The sequence below is a fragment of the Chlorocebus sabaeus genome, chromosome 22 (genome assembly GCF_047675955.1).
Source record: "Chlorocebus sabaeus isolate Y175 chromosome 22, mChlSab1.0.hap1, whole genome shotgun sequence".
In the NCBI taxonomy this organism is placed as follows: domain Eukaryota; kingdom Metazoa; phylum Chordata; class Mammalia; order Primates; family Cercopithecidae; genus Chlorocebus; species Chlorocebus sabaeus.
The window spans coordinates 51929211-51953002 of record NC_132925.1 but is presented as its reverse complement, the minus strand read 5'-3'; the positions used below and the strand labels follow the sequence as shown (position 1 = coordinate 51953002).

General features: G+C 40.8%; 1 protein-coding gene across 2 annotated transcripts in view; it reads right to left on the bottom strand.

The window, feature by feature from the left end:
• RAF1 (Raf-1 proto-oncogene, serine/threonine kinase) overlaps positions 1-23792 on the bottom strand; it is an 83566-nt gene that overhangs the window by 9343 nt on the left and 50431 nt on the right. For both annotated transcript variants that reach the window (XM_007985267.3, XM_073009835.1), the window contains exons 3-10: positions 18667-18779; positions 16196-16298; positions 15712-15869; positions 13310-13408; positions 11430-11583; positions 7631-7658; positions 7394-7521; positions 6929-7046 (exon numbers count right to left, since the gene is read on the bottom strand). In XM_007985267.3, coding sequence (XP_007983458.2) covers positions 6929-7046; positions 7394-7521; positions 7631-7658; positions 11430-11583; positions 13310-13408; positions 15712-15869; positions 16196-16298; positions 18667-18779 — 901 coding nt within the window. The remainder of the gene's footprint in view (positions 1-6928; positions 7047-7393; positions 7522-7630; positions 7659-11429; positions 11584-13309; positions 13409-15711; positions 15870-16195; positions 16299-18666; positions 18780-23792) is intronic.

The window sequence follows — 23792 nt, the reverse complement described above, 5'->3', positions numbered from 1 at the left end:
CAACTGACTGTCAAGCACTGTAAAACCAGCCTCTTGATATAACTTTAGACACATCCAGGGATCCCGTTCCACTTTCGAGTGCTATAAATTTAAAAGCCACTTTTTTTTTTTTTTTTTTTTCCTGAGACGGAGTCTCACTCAGTTACCCAGGCTGGAGTGCAGTGGCGCAATCTCGGCTCACTGCAAGGTCTGCCTCCCGGGTTCACACCATTCTCCTGCCTCAGCCTCCCAAGTAGCTGGGGACTACAGGCGCCCGCCGCCACGCCTGGCTAATGTTTTTTTGTTTGTTTGTTTGTTTTTGTATTTTTAGTAGAGACAGGGTTTCACCGTGTTAGCCAGGATGGTCTCAATATCCTGACGTTGTGATCCACCCGCCTCAGCCTCCCAAAGTGCTGGGATTACAGGCGTGAGTCACTGTGCCCGGCCAAAAGCCATTTTCGAAAGTGTTTCTGGAGCCTCTCTGTTGGAGCCTTCCTCTATTTTTTTTTTTTTTTTTTTTTTTTTTTTTTTTTTTTTTTTTTTTTTTTTTTTTTGAGATGGAGTCTCGCTCTGTCATCCAGGCTGGAATGCACAATCTCGGCTCACTGCAACCTCCACAAGCGATTCTCCTGCCTCAGCCTCCCGAGTAGCTGGAATTACAGGCGCGCTCCACCATGCCCAGCTAATTTTTGTATTTTTTGGGGAGACAGGTTTTCACCATGTTGCCCAGGCTGGTCTCAAACTTCTGACCTCAAAGGATCTGCCTGCCTCAGCCTCCCAGAGTGCTGGGATTACTGGCATGAGCCACCTCACCCAGCCCTCCACATTTCATTTTTGGGAAGAAAATTGGTAGAGAGATGGTTCTCACAATAGGTACCAAACTGTCTCCCCGTGATCTCTGGTTTTATCATCTAAAGTTTTAATGAGTCCCTGTGTTTTAACAGCAGCCTCCAAAGTGGCTCTCATCCAGTTAACCTGCACATGTGTTTACCATGGACCATGGGCCATGGGCTGCCGGTGAAGGTGCTGTTGACTGGATGGGAGAGATCCACACTATGTTTAAAGCTACCTTCTATCTAGAAAAATGGATCTGGTATGCCATATGGGACACATGTATAACCAGCCCTGAGTAGGAGGACAACAATCTTTTGCGTAAGTGTCCATTCCGGTACAGTTGGAGCCAAGACAGGAGTGCTGGAACAGAAGGGGTTCCCCAAGATGGGGGAGTAAATCTTTTTTTTTTTTTTCTTTTTTGGAGATGGGGCCTCACTATGTTGCCTAGGCTGGCCTCAAACTCCTGGGCTCAAGCAATCTTCAGACCTCAGCCTTCCAAGTAGCTGGGACTACAGGTGCCTAAGTAAATCTCTTTTCCAAGAGGATATAGAAAGGTTTTCTGAAAGAAATAGGATATAAACCAAGGGAAGGACTTTAGTAAATAGGAGAGAACGTTTCAGACTGGGCACATCAGAAATAAAGGAGAGGTGAGGGGGATGAGAGAAACCTGAGCTGTGTTTAGTAAACTCTAGGGTAGGATTTGGACACCTGTAGGACAGAAAGAAGGAGGCCACAGAGGAATCTGCTGCAATAGCCCAGGAAAAGTACAAGCACAATGGGTGACTGTGGGGACTTAGAAAGAAGGGATGAAGACAAGAAACCCTGTGAAGGTAAACTGACCCAATGAGGCAGTCAACTGAGTGGGAGTGCTGGGAAAATGGCCAACGCTATGACCCAGGCTCCAGGACCCAGAAAAGGGCAGAGTCTTTAATGGGATGGGATAGGACAGGGCTAGGGGTTCAGGCACATGGCTTGGCAGATACTGGATGATTGCTCAGGGGGAACTGCTTCTAAGGACCTTCCTATTTCATAGGCCTCGTTTTGCAGTCCATTCCTTCTTATAGCTCTCCTCTGGGCATGCTCTAGTTGTCACTGAACCCACCCTCTGGTGTCACCTGTTCCGGCCCTAATCAGTAATACAACCTCAGAATTCAGAGCCAAAGTTCACGCAGTGACTTACTCTGACCTTGTAGTCGGCTGAACTTCCTTAGCAGTTTCCACAAGCATTATCATTAAGCCACATCTTCCCCCTCCAGTTCAACTTTTTGGAACAACAAATAGGACTTATCTCTGTTAAAAGTTGATCTTTTCTTTTTTCTGTCATCTTAGCCAGTTGAACTCTTCTCGCTTTTCTAAATCCTCACTACTGTGCAAATACATATCACACCTCTGGTTAAGTCACTGATGGGAAGACCAAACAGGGTCAACCAAAGACAGAGCCCATGGTACTTGCAGGGATCCATCTGCCAGCCAGCTCTCGTTAACATAGTTATGGTAATAGATTATTTGCAATTTCTTATGAAATCCAGAAGCAATGTTCTATACTGCAGCATTCCCCTCATTTACATATAAACAATCCAAGGACTGCCACGAAAGGGATTCATTCAATCTGCTAGGATCAATGAGCAAACATTATAGGAAAATGGATTTCAACTCTAATAAAGAACTATTCCATGCCCGCCCCTTGCCCCACCCTGGCTCTTGCTCTGTCACCGAGACTGCAGTGCAGCAGCACCATCATGACTCACTGCAGCCTCAAACTCCTGGGCTCAAGGAATCCTCCCACCTCAGCCTCCCAAGTAACTGGGACTACAATACAGGTGTGCACCACCACGCCCAGCTAATTTTTAAAATTTTTTGTAGAGACGAGGGTCTCATGTTGCCCAGGCTGGTCTCAAACTCCTGACCTCAAGTATTCTCCCGCCTCAGCCTCCTAAACTGTTTGGCCACTGCAACCAATTATATGTGGGCAACTGCAACCAATTAAGAACTATTTTCTACTAGTAGGAACTACCTGGAGATAGAATGGGCTTTCAGACAGATCATGAGCTCTCTCATCACACTCATTTTCAAACAAAGGCTGGCCAAACCTCCTAAAAGTCTCGTATGACCCCGGATCCCACTTAACCCAAATGATACTCAGTCTTTATAGGACCCTAAAACACCCTACCACTGGACCTCAATCCTATTAGTCTACCTCTCACTCACTCTAAATGAAGTCGTAAGATCTCCTTGAGTTCTCTGAACAGGCCAGGTGAATGGTCCACTTTGCACTTGATGTTGCTGCTTCCCTAGATATCTGCACCACCCTCACCCTCCATGCAAATGCCACTTTCTTGGCAGATTCCTCCCTGACCAACCTACTAAAAACTTTGAACTGGGACTGCCAGTGCATATCTCCTTTCCTCCATTTTTCTCTTTAGCAATTACAGCACACTATATATTCTGCTTTTCTTGTTTACTGTCCCCGCTAAGAGTATCAAGTCCTTAAGTTTTTTTTTTTTTTTTGGAGAGAAAGCGTCTTGTTCTGTTGCCCAGGCTGGAGTGCAGTGGTGTGATCTTGGCTTACTGCAACCTCCACCTCCCGGGTTCAAGCAATTCTCCTACCTCAGCCTCCTAAGTAGCTGGGATTACAGGTGCGCACCATCACGCCCGGCTAATTTTTATATTTTTATCAGAGACAGGGTTTCACCATTTCAGTCAGGCTAGTCTTGAACTCTTGACCCCAAATGATATGCCTGCCTTGGCCTCCCAAAGTGCTGGGATTACAGGCATGAGCCACCGCACCCAGGCTTGATGCCAAATTTAATGCTCAAAAGGAGGTTGTGAACTTTGGGCCTCAGAGACGCCGCTTTAAATATGTTGAGTTTTAGTTTATGCATCTGAGGCCTCTGAGTTGCTTTGAGACCCTTTCTGCTTTACTTCTACAGTGGCTGGGCTGAGTTAAAAAAATCTTCAATCAAAATCATGAAAACAGTTGTAATTTTTAAGATACTGAACAGATATATTGTATACAGGAACCAGAATATGGGGGGAAAAAAGTGTTGCACGAAACAATCTAGAAATTATGTTTCCTTGACCACTCATTTTTCTTCTTCATTCATAGACCAGGGCTTGCTTTCTGAAAGCATGGCATAAAAGTCCACTGCTCCTCACTCCTCTGACTTTTGAGACTCTCTGACTTAAAAAACCTAGTCTTTTTTTTTTTTGAGACGGAGTCTCGCTCTGTCACCCAGGCTGGAGTGCAGTGGCACGATCTCGGCTCACTGCAAGCTCTGCCTCCTGGGTTCAGGCCATTCTTCTGCCTCAGCCTCACGCGTAGCTGGGACTATAGGCGCCCCCACCACACCCAGCTAATTTTTTGTATTTTTAGTAGAGACGGGGTTTCACCGTGTTAGCTAGAATGGTCTCGATCTCCTGACTTCATTATCAGCCCACCTCAGCCTCCCAAAGTGCTGGGATTACAGGCGTGAGCCACTGCACCTGGCCTAAAAAATCCTAGAATCTTAAAAACAAGTTATCTACATTCTAATAGCAGTCTTTATGGAAGTAACACTGTAACAAATAATCTTTATCACAGTTTGAAAGCTCACCCTATTGAGAGAAGACAAAGTTCGGAAGCAGTACCACGTAGTAATACCTTGAAGACTTATGAATCCCCAAATAAAAGTGCTCAACCAGAGGAAAATTAAACTTGGGTACAACTTAAACTTCATCCGCTGGCTTTTAGCTGGGGCTTTTAAAATGTGATATAAAAATGATCAAATGCTAACAGAAGCAATAAATGCAATATCCATTGCTCTGCCTCCTACAATTACTAGCAGCCTTGTTATCTCAGATACAAGTAAGTGCTCTATCCCACAAAGTGCTTGTGTTCTTCTTTCCTAAGGAATCCTGGAGATATTTATGCCATCTAAAATATTCTGCAACTGGCTGGGCATGGTGGCTCATGCCTGCAATACCAGTACTTTGGGAGGCCGAGGCAGGCGGATCGCTTGAATTCATGATTTCAAGACCAGTCTGGGAAACAAGGCGAAACCCCATCTCTACAAAAAATACAAAAATTAGCCGGGTGTGGTGGCATGTGCCTATAGTCCCAACTACTTGGGAGGCTAAGGCAGGAGGATGGCTGGCTTGAGCCCAGGAGGCAGAGACTGCAGTAAGCCAAGATTGTGCCACAGTACTCCAGTCTGGGCAACAGAGCCAGATCTTGTCTCTAAGTATATATAAATAAATATTCTACAATAGTATCATTTCTCTGGGACCCGGGAGGCAGCCCGGTAGTACATACTAGATGCAATTTTCTTTTTTTTTTTTTTTTTCTGAGACAGGGTCTTGCCCTTTCACCCAGGTTGGAGTACAGTAGTGTGTACTCACTGTACTCAGCTCACTACAACATTCGCCTCCTGAGCTCAAGCAATCTTCCTGCCTCAGACTCCCGAGTAGCTGGGACTACAGGCGAGTGCCACCATATCCACCTAATTTTTGGTAGAGACGGGATTTCACGATGTTGCCCAGGCTGTTCTTGAACTCCTAGGCTCAAGTGATCTGCCTGCCTCAGCCTCCCAAAGTGCTGGGATTACAGGCGTGAGCCACCCTGCCCGGCCAGATGCAATTTTCAAAGGAAAAGGAATCATTCCACATGTACTTTACAAATGTTCAGTCGGGTGCCAATCCTCTTAAGGAACTAGAAATTGGTCAGATGATTAATTACAAATGGTAAAAACCCATGCATTAATGAGCATGGTAAATTACAAGTGGTAAAAACCATGCATTAAAGAGCACAAGGTAAGGCTGGGCACAGTGGCTCATGCCTGTAATCCCAGCATTTTGAGACCCAAGAGGACTGCTTGAGTCCAGGAGTTGGAGACCAGCCTGGGCAACATAGTGAGACCTTGTCTCTACAAAAAATAAAAAAAAATTAAAAAATATTAGCTGTCTCTATAATAAATAAAAAAAAATATTAGCTGGTCATTGTCTGGGCATAGACCTTGTCTCTACAAAAAATAAAAAAATATTAGCTGGGCATTCACCTGTGCTCCCAGCTACTTGGGAGGCTTAGGAAGGATTGTTTGAGCCCAAGAATTGAAGACTGCAGTGAGCTGTGATTGTACCACTGTACTCCAGCCTGGGCAACAGAGCAAGAATCTATCTCCAAAAAAAAAGAACACCAAGTACTCAAAACTGGAGGTGTTTGATATTTTCAGTACCTTGAATTTTAATACTCCATTCATTTGATGCTTTTAACTTCTCTCAATCTTTGCACATTTGTACATTTATCTCTAAAGATAATTCCAGTGTCATCCAAAGTAGAAGTACAGGCACTGAGGGACTCTGTGATTTTTGCTTTATTGTAATCTGAATTTAGAAGAGATGACTTTTTGGGAACATGCAGCATTTTCAAGAAAATACCTATTATTTGCCAAAGTCCTAAAGCCAGAGGCATTAAAAACCTAACAGAGAAATGCTAAGTATGTTGCCAAAATGTTGAGTGTTGCCAAAATACACAAGCTGTAACTACAGAAGTTAAATAGTACCTTTCTTCCAAGTGACAAAGTGTTTCCATTAAAATAAGAACACTAATATTCCACATAGATTCAATAATTAAGTCTATGCCTTCCCTGTTTGATAGGGATACCCACAACTAATCCTAGGGCGGGACAAAGAGGAGTTATTTCAGGAGATTTCCAGCTTTCTTATGCCTAACTGCATGACCGTGGGCAAATCAGCCCCCATTTCAATCTCTAAGGTCCTTTCCAGCTTACAGTTTTTAGAACCCAAGCTCCCTCCATAGCAGCAGACTCTTGCTCACTTAAGCAGCTTCCAAGCATGACCCATGTGCAGACTGTATTTAATCAGTTTAAAGGAGAAGCACTCCTGACATTTGATTATAGGGCTCAAATCTTATTCACTAATTTCTAATTATCCTGGGAGCTTTATAAGAACCTAGTCTAAAAAGAATTAAGCTCAATCTTCAAGTATAACCAAGTATCTAAGGGAGAGTACTGCTGTAAGCCCAGAAGCACTCAGTCTTCTCTTCCTCCTGGCCCCCTGAGCTGAAACTTGACTTCACACCAAAGCCCTGCAGTAAGTAAACGGAAGACCCCAAGCTTACCATGCCATTTGCCCTTATAAACAGTTCCAAAAGAGCCTGACCCAATCCGAGTGGACAGCATCACTTCACTGGCTTCTATTTCCCAGTAATAGCTTGAATCTCTCTGTCCACGAGGCCTCTGAAACAAGTAGAGATCATTATTATACTCCATGCAACAGTAATAATCTTTTGATAATGAGGGCATCAAAGAAAAGATCAACCCATGTCATCTGTTTCCATATCTTTTAAAGATAAACATATTAACCACAATTCCAATTTTTGTCTTTTGAGAAATACCATTTCAGTTAAAGCACTGGCAAGCTGTCTGATGCAAGTGTGCCAAAAATGACAGTGACATTTATAATCTCCTTCATTAAATATACTTTATTAGAATCCTCTCCCAAAGTAAGTTAAAAGTATTCTAATTTCCAACGAGGTTTTTCTTACTGAACCCTAATTGGCAGGAGGTACTGTTTCTATACTCACAATTTTGTTTTTCTCCTGGGTCCCAGATACTGGTGCCCGCTCTCTTTGTGCTGGCACGGGTGTTTTCGGCTGTGACCAGCCTGTTGGGCTCAGATTGTTGGGGCTACTGGACAGGGCTGAAGGTGAGGCTTAATAGACAAGACAAACAGAATCCACACAAGGATAAGCCAACAGAAGATAACACCGTATAAAGAAAAAAAGGCCATTATTGTTGGCTAAATGACTACGGAAAAGTACCTGATTCGCTGTGACTTCGAATTGCATCCTGAAACAGAAAAGGAAAGCTGGTCAACTCCTACACACAAAAGATTTTCTCTGGGGGAGGGAAAAGAGAGGAGAAGGATGTGCAAGAACAAAATAGTATTAAAAAACCTCTAAAAACCATAAAAGTCCTAAACATACTCTAATCAATGTTCCTTGATTAAATTCAGTAAGTATCAGTGGCCAGTACCTCCAAGGCTGATTTTTCATTAAATATTAGAGGGACTGGTATCAATTTTTTTGTTTTTTTTTTTAGATGGAGTCTTGCTCTGTCACCCAGGCTGGAGTGCAGTGGTGCAATCTCAGCTCAATGCAACCTCCACCTCCCAGGTTCAAGCGATTCTTCTGCCTCAGTCTCCTGAGTAGCTGGGATTACAGGTGTGCACCAGCCTGCCTGATTAATTTTTGCATTTTTAGTAGAGACAGGGCTTTGCCATGTTGGCCAGGCTCGTCTTGAACTCCTGACCTCAGGTGATCCACCTGCCTCGGCCTCCCAAAGTGCTGGGATTACAGGTGTGAGCCACCGTGCCAAGCCTGGTATTAGTTTTTCATATATAATGAAAACCACATTCTTTTTCTCAAAAGAAAGCAAGGTACACAACAAACATACTCTTTCAAGGGAAGCTAGCAAAGTTACTCTCAGCTGAGACCCTTCCAAAGATTGGGAATCTTGTTCCACTGAGGCTCAAAACTTTTTTTAAAAAGGCAGGGTGGAGAGGTGGATTCTGGGGAAAGCTCACTCTTACTCCACAAGGAGTTAGGCTAAATTGACTAGAAGTTGGATTTGAAAAAGGTAAGCAGCCTACATACTTTATCCAAGCCTAAAATCACAGAAAGCTGGAAAGACCACAAATCCAAGTTCAAAACCAACATTTTACATATAAGAAAACACATCTGAACAGGTAAGGAGACTTGGCAGGGTCACTTGGCAGAGCCAGGGGGTGGCAGAAATAGAACCAGAAACCATCACACACGGATCTCAGCCCTCAGCTCTTTCACCACAAAACACTGCCTTATGGGTGAATTTGGAAATTGATTACATTCTACTCATGGGAGAAAGCAAAGGCTATCTTTAGAATTTATTAGAAACTGTTTGGAAAATAGTTTAAAACAGAGACCTCCATGAGACCTAAACCCCAATCTAAAATTCATCACTTGGAATAGAATAGTATAATAGAATAATATAAAACCACTCCCAACAAAAAGGACATTTTTTTGGGGGAGGTCCTACTATTCTCTTTGTGTAACTACAGTATAGACAAGATACTTGTTCCACACAACTATTACTAGAATGCTCCCACTCAATTATATCATTATAAGATAAAAAGAATCAAACCAAGCTGTTCCTCTGCTCCCAAAACATAATTCGGAATTTAACAAGAAAGCCTAGTTCTGGTTCCCAAAACTAGCTAGTCTTCAGAATTACTTGGATAGTGACTCTGACTCTGGAAAGAAGAATGACGATCCACCCCTAATCCTCGACCCAGGATTGACTGAGCATGTTCTGGAGGGGAACGTGGGAAGCCCAGGAATCTGTGTGTTTTTAAGTACAGCAGGGTAACTGCCAGGTGGGCAAAACAGTGGCAAAAAATAACGTGGATTTCAACAGAAATCGGCAGCTGTAGCTTCATTATCCAAGTAATCTGTTCTTTGTTTTTAAAGCAAAGCACAATTTATTTTTATTAACCACAATTATATTCCTATGTAGTAGAATATTTTCCTTAATGTCATAGTCATTTTCTTCCCTATATCCATTAAATATTCCATATTTTATTCTGTGCTAATTTCTACAGCTGGATCAATTTATCCTAGAAAGAATTTTTCTATTGTTCCTGGAATCTAAATACTCGAGAACTATGAAAAATTTGAGACTTACAAACAATTTAAATAAATAAAGCAACAATTAGTCTACTTTTAAAATGCTGACTCATATGTGATTAAATAACAGGAATCAAAATTTACCCTGCTTCCAAAGTAAAAAATGATTAGGCATAACAGTTGTGCTAATTCTTTTATAATAAAAACTCAAAAATTCTTGACACAATCATACATAGCTCATTACAACCTCAAACTCCTGGGCTCAAGCAATCCTCCTGCCTGAGCCTCCTGAGTAACTAGGACTGCACGTGCGCACCACCAAGCCCAGTTAATTTTCATATACCTTTTTGTAGAGGTGGGGTTTTGCTACATATAGCCCAGGCTGGTCTCGAACTCCTGGTCGCAAGTGATCTTCCCACCTAGCCAATTCTGACCTTTACTGTTCCCTGTAAGTATTACAGTGTTCATACAGAACAAACCATTTAATAAAAGTAGCAGTAACTGGTATATTATTGTATTATCAGGACTAATCATAATGATAAAGCCAAAATAACAAAATTAATAGCTTATACATGACCTCCTCACAACAGTGGCAGGACAATTCTGTTGAAAGTGATTTGAGGTCTGAGTGAAATAAACTGTGCCTAAGGCAGCAGATGTCTACATGATGAGAGAGAGCATAGTTATCTCTGATAAGCTTTCAATAAAGGATATTTATTCCAGGGTTTATCAACCAAACTGACACATTTGGTACTAATATATAAACAGAATACCAATGCTGTGAGTACCAACTAAGTAAGTCTAACATTAGTCTGGTTGGAACTGATTTAAAAAAAACAACAACAAAAAAAACCTTTTTAATGCCCTTGGCCTCAAAATCTAACTTGAGATTTTTTGTTTTTAAGGTGGATTCTTACCATGTTGTCCCAGTTGGAGTGCAGTGGCTAATCACAGGCACAACTGTAGCTCCCTACAGCCTAGAACTTCTGGGCTCCAGTGATCCTCCTGCCTTAGCCTCTGGAGTAGCTGGGACAACAGGCATACACCGCCATGCCTGGCCTAACTTAAGAAATTCATTTCACCTATGATCAATACCATATACAACATTTTTTTTTTTTACTTCTATATACTCTACTGCCAAAAAAAAAAAAAAAAAGGAAAAAAGAAAACATGGAAACAAGCAACAAGAAATATAAATTTAACTTAGCAACTATTTCATTTTTGGTAGTCTACTGTCTGACAGTTTTAGCAATCCTGTTAATTACAAGAAAGCAAAGGCATGAAGAAAAATACCTACTCTTCCCCTCAAACAAAATCGTCTGGACCACGCCCTGGGAGAAGCATTCAGGCTGTTATTCTAGTCCAAAGCAATGAGAAATAAAGAAGAATAAAGAACAAAGGAAGTATTTAAGTGTATTCAGTTGTTATTAAAGATGAAGCAGAAAGCAAATTAAACCAATAGGACATAACCAAAAAGCCAAGAAAAGAAAAAGGAGTTCAAAAACACTAGCTTTGGGCACTTGGACATCTCCCTAAATACCTGCTTATTAAATCCTAGGACTCCACCCTTTTATTTCTAAATAAAATCGCAAAAGTCTTCCAGAGAATCTGTAGTTCTCCATCACTGTTATTTTCTGTCCCACACCAAAATTAAACTCCTCTTTAAATATCTTAGGCACTCGTTCATTAAAAGCCTATTCAAATCTGATAATGGGAAGAGTTCAAATGTTAACATATTTTTCAGGAAATTTTAGTTCTCCACTTGAATGATATACCAACCAGACTATTCAGCCAGTCTAAAGATATTATGGATATAAAATAAACTGTAAAAGTCCAGAGACCTGAGAAAGTGTTGCAACATTTTTTGATCAGATTTGAAACCCAAAACTCTCTGAAATAAATATCACCCTCACCCCATTAATTGACTGACATCACCACCCCCAAGGGGCCCTATTACCTCAATCATCCTGCTGTCCACAGGCAGGGTGGTGCTGACCATGTGGACGTTAGGTGTGGACGTCGACCTCTGCCTCTGGGAGAGGGAACCTTCAGATGAGGGACTGGAGGTGTTAAAGGTGAAGGCGTGAGGTGTAGAATACCTGTGCTGAGAACTAGGCAAAGAGGAGAAACAAAATTCCATGATTGGCATTTAGGCTTTCATACTGGTGAAGTCTTTCAACTACCTACTTGATTAAGATGCTTAAGGGCAAACTCTACCTGTACAATCTTTGACACAATGTTTGATTCTTTCAAATATGTGACATCTAAAAATTATCTTAAGTCTGGGTGCTTTTGCATACAAAATTTGGAACAGGAAATAATATATGTATTGGGAATTCAATGAAAAGGAGAATGTATTGTAAGTTTTCTTTTTTTTAATAAAGCACCACCCGAATACTCCAAATTTTTACATCATCTCCGGGAAAGAATAGATTAACATTTGACAACCACACTACCACTTATTAAGCTAGTTGGAACGTGCCCAGTTTAATTCAGAGACTAAATTTGAGAACTTTAAGATTTTAAACAGATAAGTAGACGTGCTGAGCATGTCTGCAAAAAGGTCAGACGTTTTCATTATTTGTTCTAAAGATTAGTTTGAGGTTTGTTCAGATTCAGTTAACATCCATGTATGAATTAAAGGGATAAAAGGCCAGCTTTTCTAAGGGAAATGGTTCTATTGTCTTGAAAAAATGCCTTCCCACATAATTCTGTTTATGGCTTCAGAGGCCTGGTTTCTTCTAATCTTCAGAGGTAACTACAAACTCTTGGTCAGATCTGCTTTTCAAATTATCAAGAAAAATAAAAGTCATACACAAATATATATCCAGACATATGCAAATTCCTTATTCTAAGATATGCTGCCTTTAATAATTTCCATAGTAGTTTCACATTAAACATTATCTGATTACACATTATGTGTGTGTGTATTTTTTGGAGACAGAGTCTTGCTCTGTCACCCAGGCTGGAGTGCAGTAGTGCCATCTCAGCTCACTGCCTACCAGGTTCAAGATTCTCCTGCTTCAGCCTCCCAAGTAGCTAGGCCAAGAGGCGCATATCACCACATCCAGCCAGTTTTTTGTATTTTTAGTAGAGATGGAGTTTCACCATGTTGGTTGGCCAGGCTAGTCTGGAACTCCTGACCTCAAGTGGTCTGCCCACCTCGGTCTCCCAAAGTGCTGGGATTACAGGCGTGAGCTACCGTGCCTGGCCTAAAGTAAGATATTTTGGATGTAGATTTTACTTTAGGTTTCAAATTCATGTGTGTAACACTGAGCAATATGTGAACTGAACAAAACTGATTGTAAAGCTGGAAAACAGAGTAAAGACAAGTTATATGCAAACTCAGAGACACATTAGAAACAATATTTATGCTGAAAATATAACTAAATGTTTTTTAAAGACACTAGTCTATTTAAATACATGGTTTTAGCAAATGCAAGGCCATAACATGCATTTCAAAGTTAAGGGTTTTATTTTTATTGAATCACTGTATCAAGTTTTGGGACCCTTTCCATTGAGGTTGAACTCAGTACATACTGAGGAAAGTAGAATCTCAAGCTCTTTAAAATGTAATGACATATTAAGGAATATGCTAGGATAACAGAAGAAACTATAGTCAAAGTCACTTTCCAGAATGTAAGATCTCCAGATCCATAAAGAGAAATTTCTACATTTTGCTGTACCACCAGTATCACATTCCACAGAAGCAGCAAGGGATTTCCACATAGAGAGGAGGGAATGTGAAGAAACTCTTTATTTTTTGTCTTTGAGCTTCCAACCCCACCTCCCCCCACAATAACTTTCTAAAAGAAAAGCTATAGGTAAAAAAATTACCTAACAGGCATCCTGGAAACAGACTCTCGCATACGACGCATAGTCAAAGAAGGTAGTGCTGGGACTCCACTATCACCAATAGTGGAATTTGGAAACAATCTAAACAAAAGCAGGGAAAGACTGGTTTTTAGGCTTACAGTAATCTTACAGAGACAATCAGCATGCCTTGCTTTTGCAAACTCAGAGCTACTAAAACTGAACTTTTCCCAGTCACATTTTCCTCAACTGTTTTACATTACCTAGAATAAAGGGAACAATATTCCAAATAACTGGGTTTGAATGATTATTGAATGTGAATAATACTGACCTGCCAATAAACATACGGGCTGCAGTGTGCTTTTTCTTTTTCTTTTTTTTTGTTGAGATGGAGTCTCGCTCTGTTGCCCAGGTTGGAGTGCAGAGGAGCAATCTTGGTTTACTGCAACCTCCGCCTCCTGGGTTCTCCTGCCTCAGCCTCCCAAGTAGCTGGGATTACAGGCACACACCACCACGCCCAGCTAATTTTTGTACTTTTAGTGGAGACGGGGTTTCACCATGTTGGCCAGTCTGGTCTCGAACTCCTGACCTCAGGTGATTCACCCGCCTCAGCCTCCCAAAGTGCTGGGATTACAGGCGTGAGCCACCATGCCCGGCCCAGTGTGCATTTCTAGGAAATACTGGTCCTATGTCTAGCTGTATCAAAATAATGTTTTTCAAACTACAGTAGAACATTTTACAAACTATGTCACATAGAGCTTTTCTGGAAACATTCCATCTTGAAAATAGATAGATAAAAAGACTAAAATAGGAGGAATAAATCACAGAAAAGTGAGTAATTAGGCACCTTCTTTCCATGAGCTGGGCACTTGTCAGCAAGCCTCATAAGAACAATGCAAGGAAGGTAATATCCCCTTTATTCAGATGCATGAACGAAAACTCAGTTGTGGTTACGGTTAATGACAACAGTGAGATTCTGACATACGTCTGTTAGACTCAGAAGCTTGTGCCACCAGGTGCAGTGGCTCACACCTGTAACACCACCACTTTGGAAGGCCAAGGCAGACAGACTGCTTGAGCTCAAGAGTTCTAGACCAGCCTGGGCAACATGGTGAAACCCCGTCTCCACAAAAAATAAAAAAATTAGCTAGGCATGGTGGCAAACACTTGTAGTTCCAGTTACTCAGGAGGCTGAGGTAAGAGGATTACTTGAACCCGAGGTCAAGGCTACAGTGAGCTGTGATCATGCCATTGCACTCCAGCATGTGAGACAGAGCGAGATTCTGTCTTTTAAAAAAAAAAAAAAATGCTGGGTGTGGTAGCTCATGCCTGTAATCCCAGCACTTTGGGAGGCCGAGGTGGGCAGATCGCAAGGTCAAGAGATCGAGACCATACTGGCCAAGAAGGTGAAACCTCATCTCTACTAAAATTACAAAAATTAGCTGGGCGTGGTGGTGTGTGCCTATAGTCTGAGCTACTTGGGAGGCTAGGTCAGGAGAATCGCTTGAACCCGGGAGGCGGAGGTTGCAGTGAGCCGAGATCACGCCACTGCACTCCAGCCTGGCAACAGAAAGAGACTCGTCTCAAAGAAAAAAAAAAAAAAAAAAAAAAGAAAAAAGGTAGTGGGGGATGGGGGGACAAAAATAAGATAAATTTTGAAAGCTTGTGCCATTTGTGCTACTCAAGCTCTCATCACAAAATCAATATGTAAGTGACCATGAAAGCAAAAATGTTTTCATCATGGTCTAATAATAAAACTCCCTTGGTCTCTCTAGTACTATCAAAAAAGGACAAAATTTTAAACTTTTCATATCCCTAGTTACAGTTTTTAAAAGGCAGTTTGGACCATGTACTTTTAATATAAACTAAATTCTTTAATAAAATTTTATCTATATGAAATATATTGTCTCCTAACAGAAACAAGAATCTTTCAAGATTTTATATTCAAATAATTTTAATTCCAAACAACTAAGTTTTCTCCAGTTTGAAGTGAAGAAAATAGCATCAACTGTGCTTTCTGCTCTTTCTCAATGTCAAAGGCTCATTCAGCATATTCAACAAAATACAGAGCAGTGTCAGCAGTGTCTACTAGCAACCCTAGTAGATGATACTATTAAGAGAGAAAAGCAAAAAATCTTCTTGTTTTCATATCCTTTTGTTCTTTTCCTTACTGAATCACAGTCACAGTATGTCAATCTCAATTTGACAGATAGTAAGTCCTACTACTACCTGCTCATTCTGGAGTATCGATGCCACCAAGCCTAGCTAGTTTCAGAATTATCACTGTTTCTAAAGTAGTTTCTGGATCACAATTCATTAAATGAGTCTAGAATCCAGACCTGCCAGTCAAAATCTACACCAAATACCCTTTAAAGTATTTATACTCCTCATCCCTATATTCCTTGAGAAAAAGAACAATGCCTTACAAGAGTTGTCTGATATTACTCCAGTCCACACACATAGTAGGTACTTTGGTGCTACAGTGCTCATGAAATTTGTAGCCACAAGTCTGACATCGAAATCCATTGAGCAGGAATTTCTGACAGATGTCACAGAAGGCAAGCTTCAGGAACGTCTTCCGAGCCTACAACAAGGACACAGGTGTAAATTATGCTGAATACATAAAAGATGACAAAAGACAAAGTCATAAAGTCATTTCCTCCTTGGCCTCCAAAAGAGTTTTTACAAAATGAATCGTACTTCCAACCTTTACAGAATTCATAATCACAAATTAAAGTGTATCTCTGGCTAATGAAACAACAACATAAACAGCTTTATGCCTTACCGTAAACAACAACATAAACAGCTTTAAACAATTCAACTATATACATATGCATATTACCTGAGAAATTTCTGTTATCCCTAGCAAAGCCCTCAACATGCCAGAAAGAGAGGAGATCTGCAACTTACAAAGTTGTGTGTTGTGAGTGGAACATGATCCAGGAAATCTACTTGAAGTTCTTCCCCAATCAAAGAGGCAGCATCAGTATTCCAATCTAAGCGTGCTTTTTTACTAAAAAGAATTTTTTAAAAAAAGCATGAACAGGAAATGTTTAAACAAGGTAAAAGTGCAATAGAAATAACAACAGCTACCATTTATCACATGCTATATAAACACAACTTTATTTAATCCATACAACAATAACTTATTTAATTCATACAACAAACCTATGAAGTAGGTATTATTTCTATCTGAAAAATAAGAAAACTGGGACTCTAAGAAGGTAACTTGCTGAAGGCCACAGAGCAAGTTTAAGGGCCTATGTTGGAATCTAGGTCTGCTGAAGTCCAAAGCCCATGTTCTTAGAATAAAGTTTTCTATTTATTTAAAAAAATGCTTTTTGGTAGAGACAGAGTCTTGCTGTGTTGCCCAGGCTTGTCTTGAATCCTCGGCCTCAAGCGGTCCTCCTGCCTCAGCCTCCCAAAGCGCTGGAATTACAGGTGTGAACCACCATGTCTGGCCAGAATAAAGTTTTATTTAAACAACGATATATAACAATCTCACGATAAAGTCAATATACATTAAATTGGAATTTGTAACATTAAAATCTTACAAAAATCCCCAAATCCTGTAAAATGGATTATAAATATTGCTGCAGTACAAAATTTAGTCTTCAGTAGCCTATTTCAATCTAGATAAATAGAAAGGAACCACAAATGAAAAATGTACTTTTCTATTAATAACAGACTCAAATCTGTAGTTGTAGGGTCTATAAATCAATGAGAAACTTAGAACTGTCTTTTAAAATCTATTCTGAAACCACACTTTCTCTGCCTACAGTATAAATAAGATAAAAAAACAGATACATATAAGTAAAAATCAATGCCCAATTCCTTTCTCATGTTGTATCCAGTTAATCTGGCCCATTTTCCAAAGGAAGAATATTCTCAGGTAAAGAGAATAACATGTACAGCACCATTCAAGCCTCTTCATCATCTACCAGAAGCCTAGTCATTTTTCTCACTATCCAACAGTAAATAATACACTCCCTAATATAATTACCTATACAGCACCTGGAAAACTCCCTATAATTCCAAAGGACTATTTTGCCCTTATGAAGAGAGGGAGGACAAGCCTTATTTTCTCATCAATCTGCAGACTGATCCTAATGACAATCTGCTCTCTGTCCTAGAGACTCCAGAGTAGCTCCAAACCAGAGCAGCCTTGGATGAGAGCAGATCAAGCCCTCCCTGTCTCAGAATCTCTCTAGTCCTTAAGGAGCACTATGGATTGGCTTAGGGACCCAACCTGGGCTACATTCAGCAAAAGTTAACATCTGCTTCAAAGATTTGCACTTCAACAAACGCCTCCTAAATTGAGAATTACACTCACCCCTTTGAGTAGATTCATTCCCTGGGCTATTCTCTCAAACTGGAGAACTCTTTGAAACATGAAAAAATGTAAGCTAAAGATGAATAACGTAATTGACCCTTTCCAAGAAGAGGGTAAAAAAAGAACCCTTTAAAGGTTTCCCTATATTTTAGGGGTGGAGGGAATAGTGGATAATGGATAATTACAGACAGCTCTGCTGCTTTGAGGTATTACTCCTAGCCTTTGAGGGGATGCCTCTATCTTGCCACCACCATTAGGAATAGGATAAACTATGAATCTTCCCTGAAGCAGAAATGCTTCTGCATCTTTAAACAATCTATCAAACAGCAGGGATTAGGACACATTTAACTGAACCAAAAAAAAAATTAGTGAATGAGAAAAGTCAATCTCCCGAGGATAGCATTCTTTATATATATAATAATGCACTTTCTGAGTGCTCAGTCTCTATAATGCATTACAATAAACACAGTAAACACAAAGAAAAATCTTTGCCTCAAAAAACATAGCATCTAACATTACCGTTTCCATCCATGGAAACATTATCAATACCTAACATATTTTTTTTTGTTTGTTTCTTTTTTGTTTTTAATAGATAGGATCTTGCTCCAGCCCAGGCTGGAGTCCAGTGGCACAATCATGACTCACTGCAGCCTCAAAGCCCTGGACTCAAGCAATCTTCTCACCTTAGCATTTCAAACAGCTAGGATTACAAGGCCGCACCACCATGCCTGGCTAGTTTTTAAAATTTTTTTGTAGAGATGGGCCTTCACTATGTGCCCAGGCTGGTCTTGAACTCCTGGCCTCAAGCAACACTCTTGCCTCAGTTTCCCAAAGTGTTAAAATTACAGGTATTGGACTTTTCAAGAGAATGTCCAAGCAATAATTTCAATTTCTTAATACCTATTTTTCTGAATTATCTCTTTATAAAGAAAGGCATAGAAATATACAATATTCTATAGGAAGCTAGTACAATTTAATACAAACATAGCTATTTGAAGCTAGAAGATCCTTACTAATCTGAAAAGTCAATTGACTTTTGAGCTCTTACCCTTTGTGTTCGTGGAGAAGTCTGAACACTGCACAGCACTCTGGTTGAAGGCCCCTCACCTTGAGTGCTTTCATAAGGCAGTCATGCAAGCTCATTCCATTTCGCACATTGACCTACAAACAAAGGATCACCTTTAGGACCAACATAGGCTGCAGCACCCCTTGGAAAGGTGGGCACAGAAATAAACGCACCAGTCTATAAAGGTGCAGGCAAATTTATGACAGCATTGCTTGTGATGGCACACGCACACACACATATATGAAACAACCTGAATGTACAGCAATAGGTAAGTACTTGAATGAAGTGTGAGACATCTGTATTATGTCACATTATGCAGCTATTACATTACTTATAATGACCTGGATGGAGAGGAGTCCATGATATATTAATTGGGGGAAAATATCCTTCAGCATAATAGAGTAAGATTATTTTAAAGATGAAGAGGCCAGGCACGGTGGTTCACACCTGTAATCTCAGCACTTTGGGAAGCCCAAGGCGGGTGGATCACCTGAGGTCAGAAGTTCGAGACCAGCCTGGCCAACACAGTGACCCCGTCTCTACTAAAAATACAAAAATTAGCCAGGCATGGTGGTGGACACCTGTAATCTCAGCTACTCATGAAGCTGAGGCAGGAGAATTGCTGGAACCCAGGAGGGAGAGGATGCAGTGAGCTGAGATCACGCCATTGCACTCCAGCCTGGGTGACAAGAGTGAGACTCTGTCTCAAAAAAAAAAAAAAGGTGAAGAAATTTGTATGAAGAAATATGAGTGCGGAAAGATTTACACTTAGCTGTTCACATCAAGAGATAGTGGTTAAGAAAGAGAAAATGACGGCCGGGTGCGGTGGCTCAAGCCTGTAATCCCAGCACTTTGGGAGGCTGAGACGGGCGGATCACGAGGTCAGGAGATCGAGACCATCCTGGCTAACATGGTGAAACCCAGTCTCTACTAAAAAATACAAAAAACTAGCCGGGCAAGGTGGTGGGCGCCTGTAGTCCCAGTTACTCGGGAGGCTGAGGCAGGAGAATGGCGTGAACCCGCGAGGCGGAGCTTGCTGTGAGCTGAGATCCGCCCACTGCACTCCAGCTTGGGCGACAGAGCGAGACTCCGTCTCAAAAAAAAAAAAAAAAAAAAAAAAAAGAAAATGATAAACTTTTCCTTTACATGTCTCTAATTTTGTGTGATTAGAATGTAAACACATGTATGTTCATTAGATTCATTAAAGAGGAAATAAGCCAACCTGCTCTATAAACAAACATGAGTTTTTATGATCAAAATTTGTACTTCAACTTATTTCAACAAAAATGACTAATCATTCTAACAAAAATTCCATCTCACAAGTACTTAACTCTAGTGAAGGCAAAGCAGGAAGTGGAAGACATAGAACTCCAGCCCTGCTGTAGGGACAAACACCAATCTTAGTTTAAATATATGTACATACCATACCAAGCAGCCTTAATGGCACATACTTCTCTATATTTCCCTGTACTCAACCCTCAAAAAGCTAGGCAGGTACTCAGAACCCTATTGGGAAGTGTGAGTGCCCAGGATACTCACAATTAATGGAAGCTGTAAAAAAAATTTGAACTAAAATTTCAGAGTTTTAATAAAAGTCCTCCATGTGTTAACTTCAAAGCCAAGAGTTAATCAAAAGTAAAGTAACTAGAGTCAGTATGGCCAGCAAGGAGGGCAAAACATACATTTGCAGTGCTTGTTAACTTCTTACAGCAAAGTTCCTCCTCTGAAAGTGTTAACAGCTTACAGCAGCCAGCCAATCCCTTCCCCAGAAGGTGGTGAGTGTATGCATATATTTACCTATGTGAATACACGGGGAGGGGAAAGGAAGCAAAGCAGGGCTCCAAAAGGCCCAAAGTGTTCTTAATCTTGGCTCTTACTCCAGGCACCTCAATGCCAATCCAGCCAACCTTCTCCAGCTGGTTTACAACAGAAAAAAGTCTTAAGAAACAGGACATAGGTATCTGGGCCCTCCTAGTTACCAGGCTCCAAACCAGGGTATAGTATTTGGATGCAAAGCAGAGAAAACAATCTAGGAAAGAAGGAAATGCATGTGAGCCTAAAGAATTTGAAAACATCAGACAGGGGCAACGTAAGAAGTTTTCCACAAGGCTTTATTTTGCTATCACCAGGGACTGATGGGGACTTATCTGCCCAGTAATCATTATTTGAAGCCCAAAGATGGACCCCACATTCAGAGTACAGTGTAGAAGAATTTGAACTTGTAACAGATTAGCTCAGAAGGTGATGGGAGTGGGGGAGGAATATTTTCCGGGAGGATCAATCATCTGGGAGAAAGGAAAAGATTTTCCAAACGAAAAAAGTTCCTTTGGAGTTTGTGATAGCCTCCTTAGCTACCGATGGTTTTTCCTCTCCTTCAGAGATGTCGAAGAAAGCAAAGGCCATGAACAACAGGATAAGGGGAAACCAACTGATTCTTCGAATAGATAGAAGATTGATCATAGGAAACCTCTGAGGAAAAGAAATGGGGATACAGGGGCAGGGGTCACCCAAGACTTCTGGCTCATATGAATGCTTTACCTATTTAAAAATAAATAAAATTAGCATTCTTTAAAAGTTCCTTGTACATACCAAAATAGTTCAGACAAATGATATCCAGGATTTGTGTCAAAACACTGGGAAAGGAGTGGATGAAAACACAGATTAAGCAGGACTGCCATGGTTAGCTAAGTGTTGAAAGTGGGTAAGTTGTACATCAGATTTGTTATTCTCTCTACGTGCGGGGGTGTGTGTGTGTGTGTGTATAAAATCTATATTATATATACTGAGACAGGGTCTTGCTCTGTCATCTAGGCTGGAATACAATGGCATGATCATGACTCATGTAACCTTGACCACCCCGGTTCAGGTGATCCTTCTGCCTCAGTCTCAGCTGGGACCACAGATGGGCAGCACCACCCCTAGCTAATTTTTTTTTTTTTTTTTTTTTTTGGTAGAGACAAGATCTCACTATATTGCCCAGGCTGGTCTCAAACTCCTGGGCTCGTCAGCCTCCCAAAGTGCTGGGATTACAGGGAAGAGCCTCTGCACCCAGCCTGTATATATTTTTTAATGTTCCAAAATAAGTTTATTTTAAAAGTTTCTTGACGCAGTGATACCCACCAACTTCCAGCTTTCCAGAAACAAAACAAGTAAGCTATACTGATCTGAACTATGAAGACACTAAGAATGAGGAAAACGAAGAGTAATAAACATACACTAACAGAATCATGACCTGCACCAAATACTGTATAACAATGTTTTCTAAGCTATAAAGTGATATCTGTTATATTATCAGTCTTCATTAAATCGTAATTCAAGCTGGAGAGTTCTTTAAATATCGTCTAATCCAGTCAGGTTCCCAAATGTAGCTGGCATTAGAATCCTCAGAGAAACTTGTGAAAACATAGATTCCATCTACCTGTCCAACACATCCAAGGATTCTGATTCAGTTAGTATGGAATAAAGCCCATTCATACAGAACGAATCTGTATTTTAACCTGCTGGTCAGCTGATTCTAACAGTAGTGGTCCTTGGCTCCAGTCAATCACTCATCTAATAATAATTAGAAGCAGTAGCAGCAGCAACAATAGCAGCAACAGCAGCAGGAGAAAGTCAAAGAGGTACATGTTTAGAAAATAAAAATTAGAAGAAACATTCAAAAACCTAATTATCACATCTAAAATTATTTAAAACAGATACACGTCCTCTGTCTCATTCTCCTCTTTACAGCCCTCCATGGATACATGCTGTAATCAGCTAAATAATTTCTAGAACCCACTGAGTGATTATGAGAGTCATTCTGGGTTCAGGAAGTGAAGCAACCTGGAGAGGAGTAAAAACAGCTGACTGATGGTGCTGGCCTAACTAAGTGACTCTTCCCTCCTCTACCGCTTTCCTGAAGCTCGCTGCCTGGTGAAAGCAGCCAGTTCTTCCACAGTTAGTACATCTTTACCCAAAGTAATAGGCAAAACTAACCTAGGCTACAACCTTCTCATAAGCTGTAGGAGAAGTCAAGCTTGGTTTCCAACCACCAGCTGTGCTCAAATGGAGGTGATCAAGGACTACACAGATGTTTAAAAAGCTAAGAAATAGTCACAGCAGCCAGGCACGGTGGCTCACGTCTGTAATCTCAGCACTTTGAGAAGGTGAGCCGGGTGGATCACAAGGTCAGGAGTTTGAGACCAGCCTTGCCAACATGGTGAAACCCCATCTCTACCAAAAATACAATAAATTAGCCAGATGCGGTGGCAGGTGCCTGTAATCCCAGCTACTTGGGAGGCTGAGGCAAGGAGAATCACTTGAACCTGGGAGGCGGAGGTTGCAGTGAGCCGAGATCGGGCCACTGCACGCCAGCCCGAGTGACAGTGAGAGCCTCTATCTAAAAAAAATATATAATCATCATCATCATAGCTACCACTTCACTAATGAATCAGTCACTGTACTAAGTACAAGCCTCATTTCATAAAGGTCAGGAAACAGGCTCAAAAAAGTACAAAACTTGTTTAAATGATATAGCTAATAAAAGGCAATGCAAGGATGTAAATTGGGGTTTTCTTCTTTTAAAGGTTCATACACTTAATCACTATGCCAAATTAAGTTTCCCAGCCTGCTGGGCAAACTGGTAGCAGATGGGGATGGAGAAGATAGTCTCAATAACACTCTGAAGAAGCACCAAATGGTCTTCAACTTCTCATAACACACACTTCCTATATCTGACTTCTCAATTTAGGGTCAGAAAGAAAATTAATGAGAAACAGTAGGTAAAATTACTTTGCAAACAAAAGACCACTATTCAGATATAGGGGATTATTACTACTTATTTTGCCAGCCATAAAATTTTCATTTTTAAGAAGACAAAGATAAACTTACTCAAACTTTAATTGGACTTTTGAGTTTTGCCTTCAGTTCAAAATGCACCTAAGTATTCAACACTATACTGGGGAGGCTCCTTAGGTTCACAAAAAAAGTATAAACAATTTATTAACAAATTGGGAAGAGTGGAACTGTTACAAGCAAACAGAGAAAACTCTGGACTGGGGTTCCCCACCTCAGAACCTTGCTTCACCTGACTATACTGTATAAACACAATGCATTGATTTTACACAAAG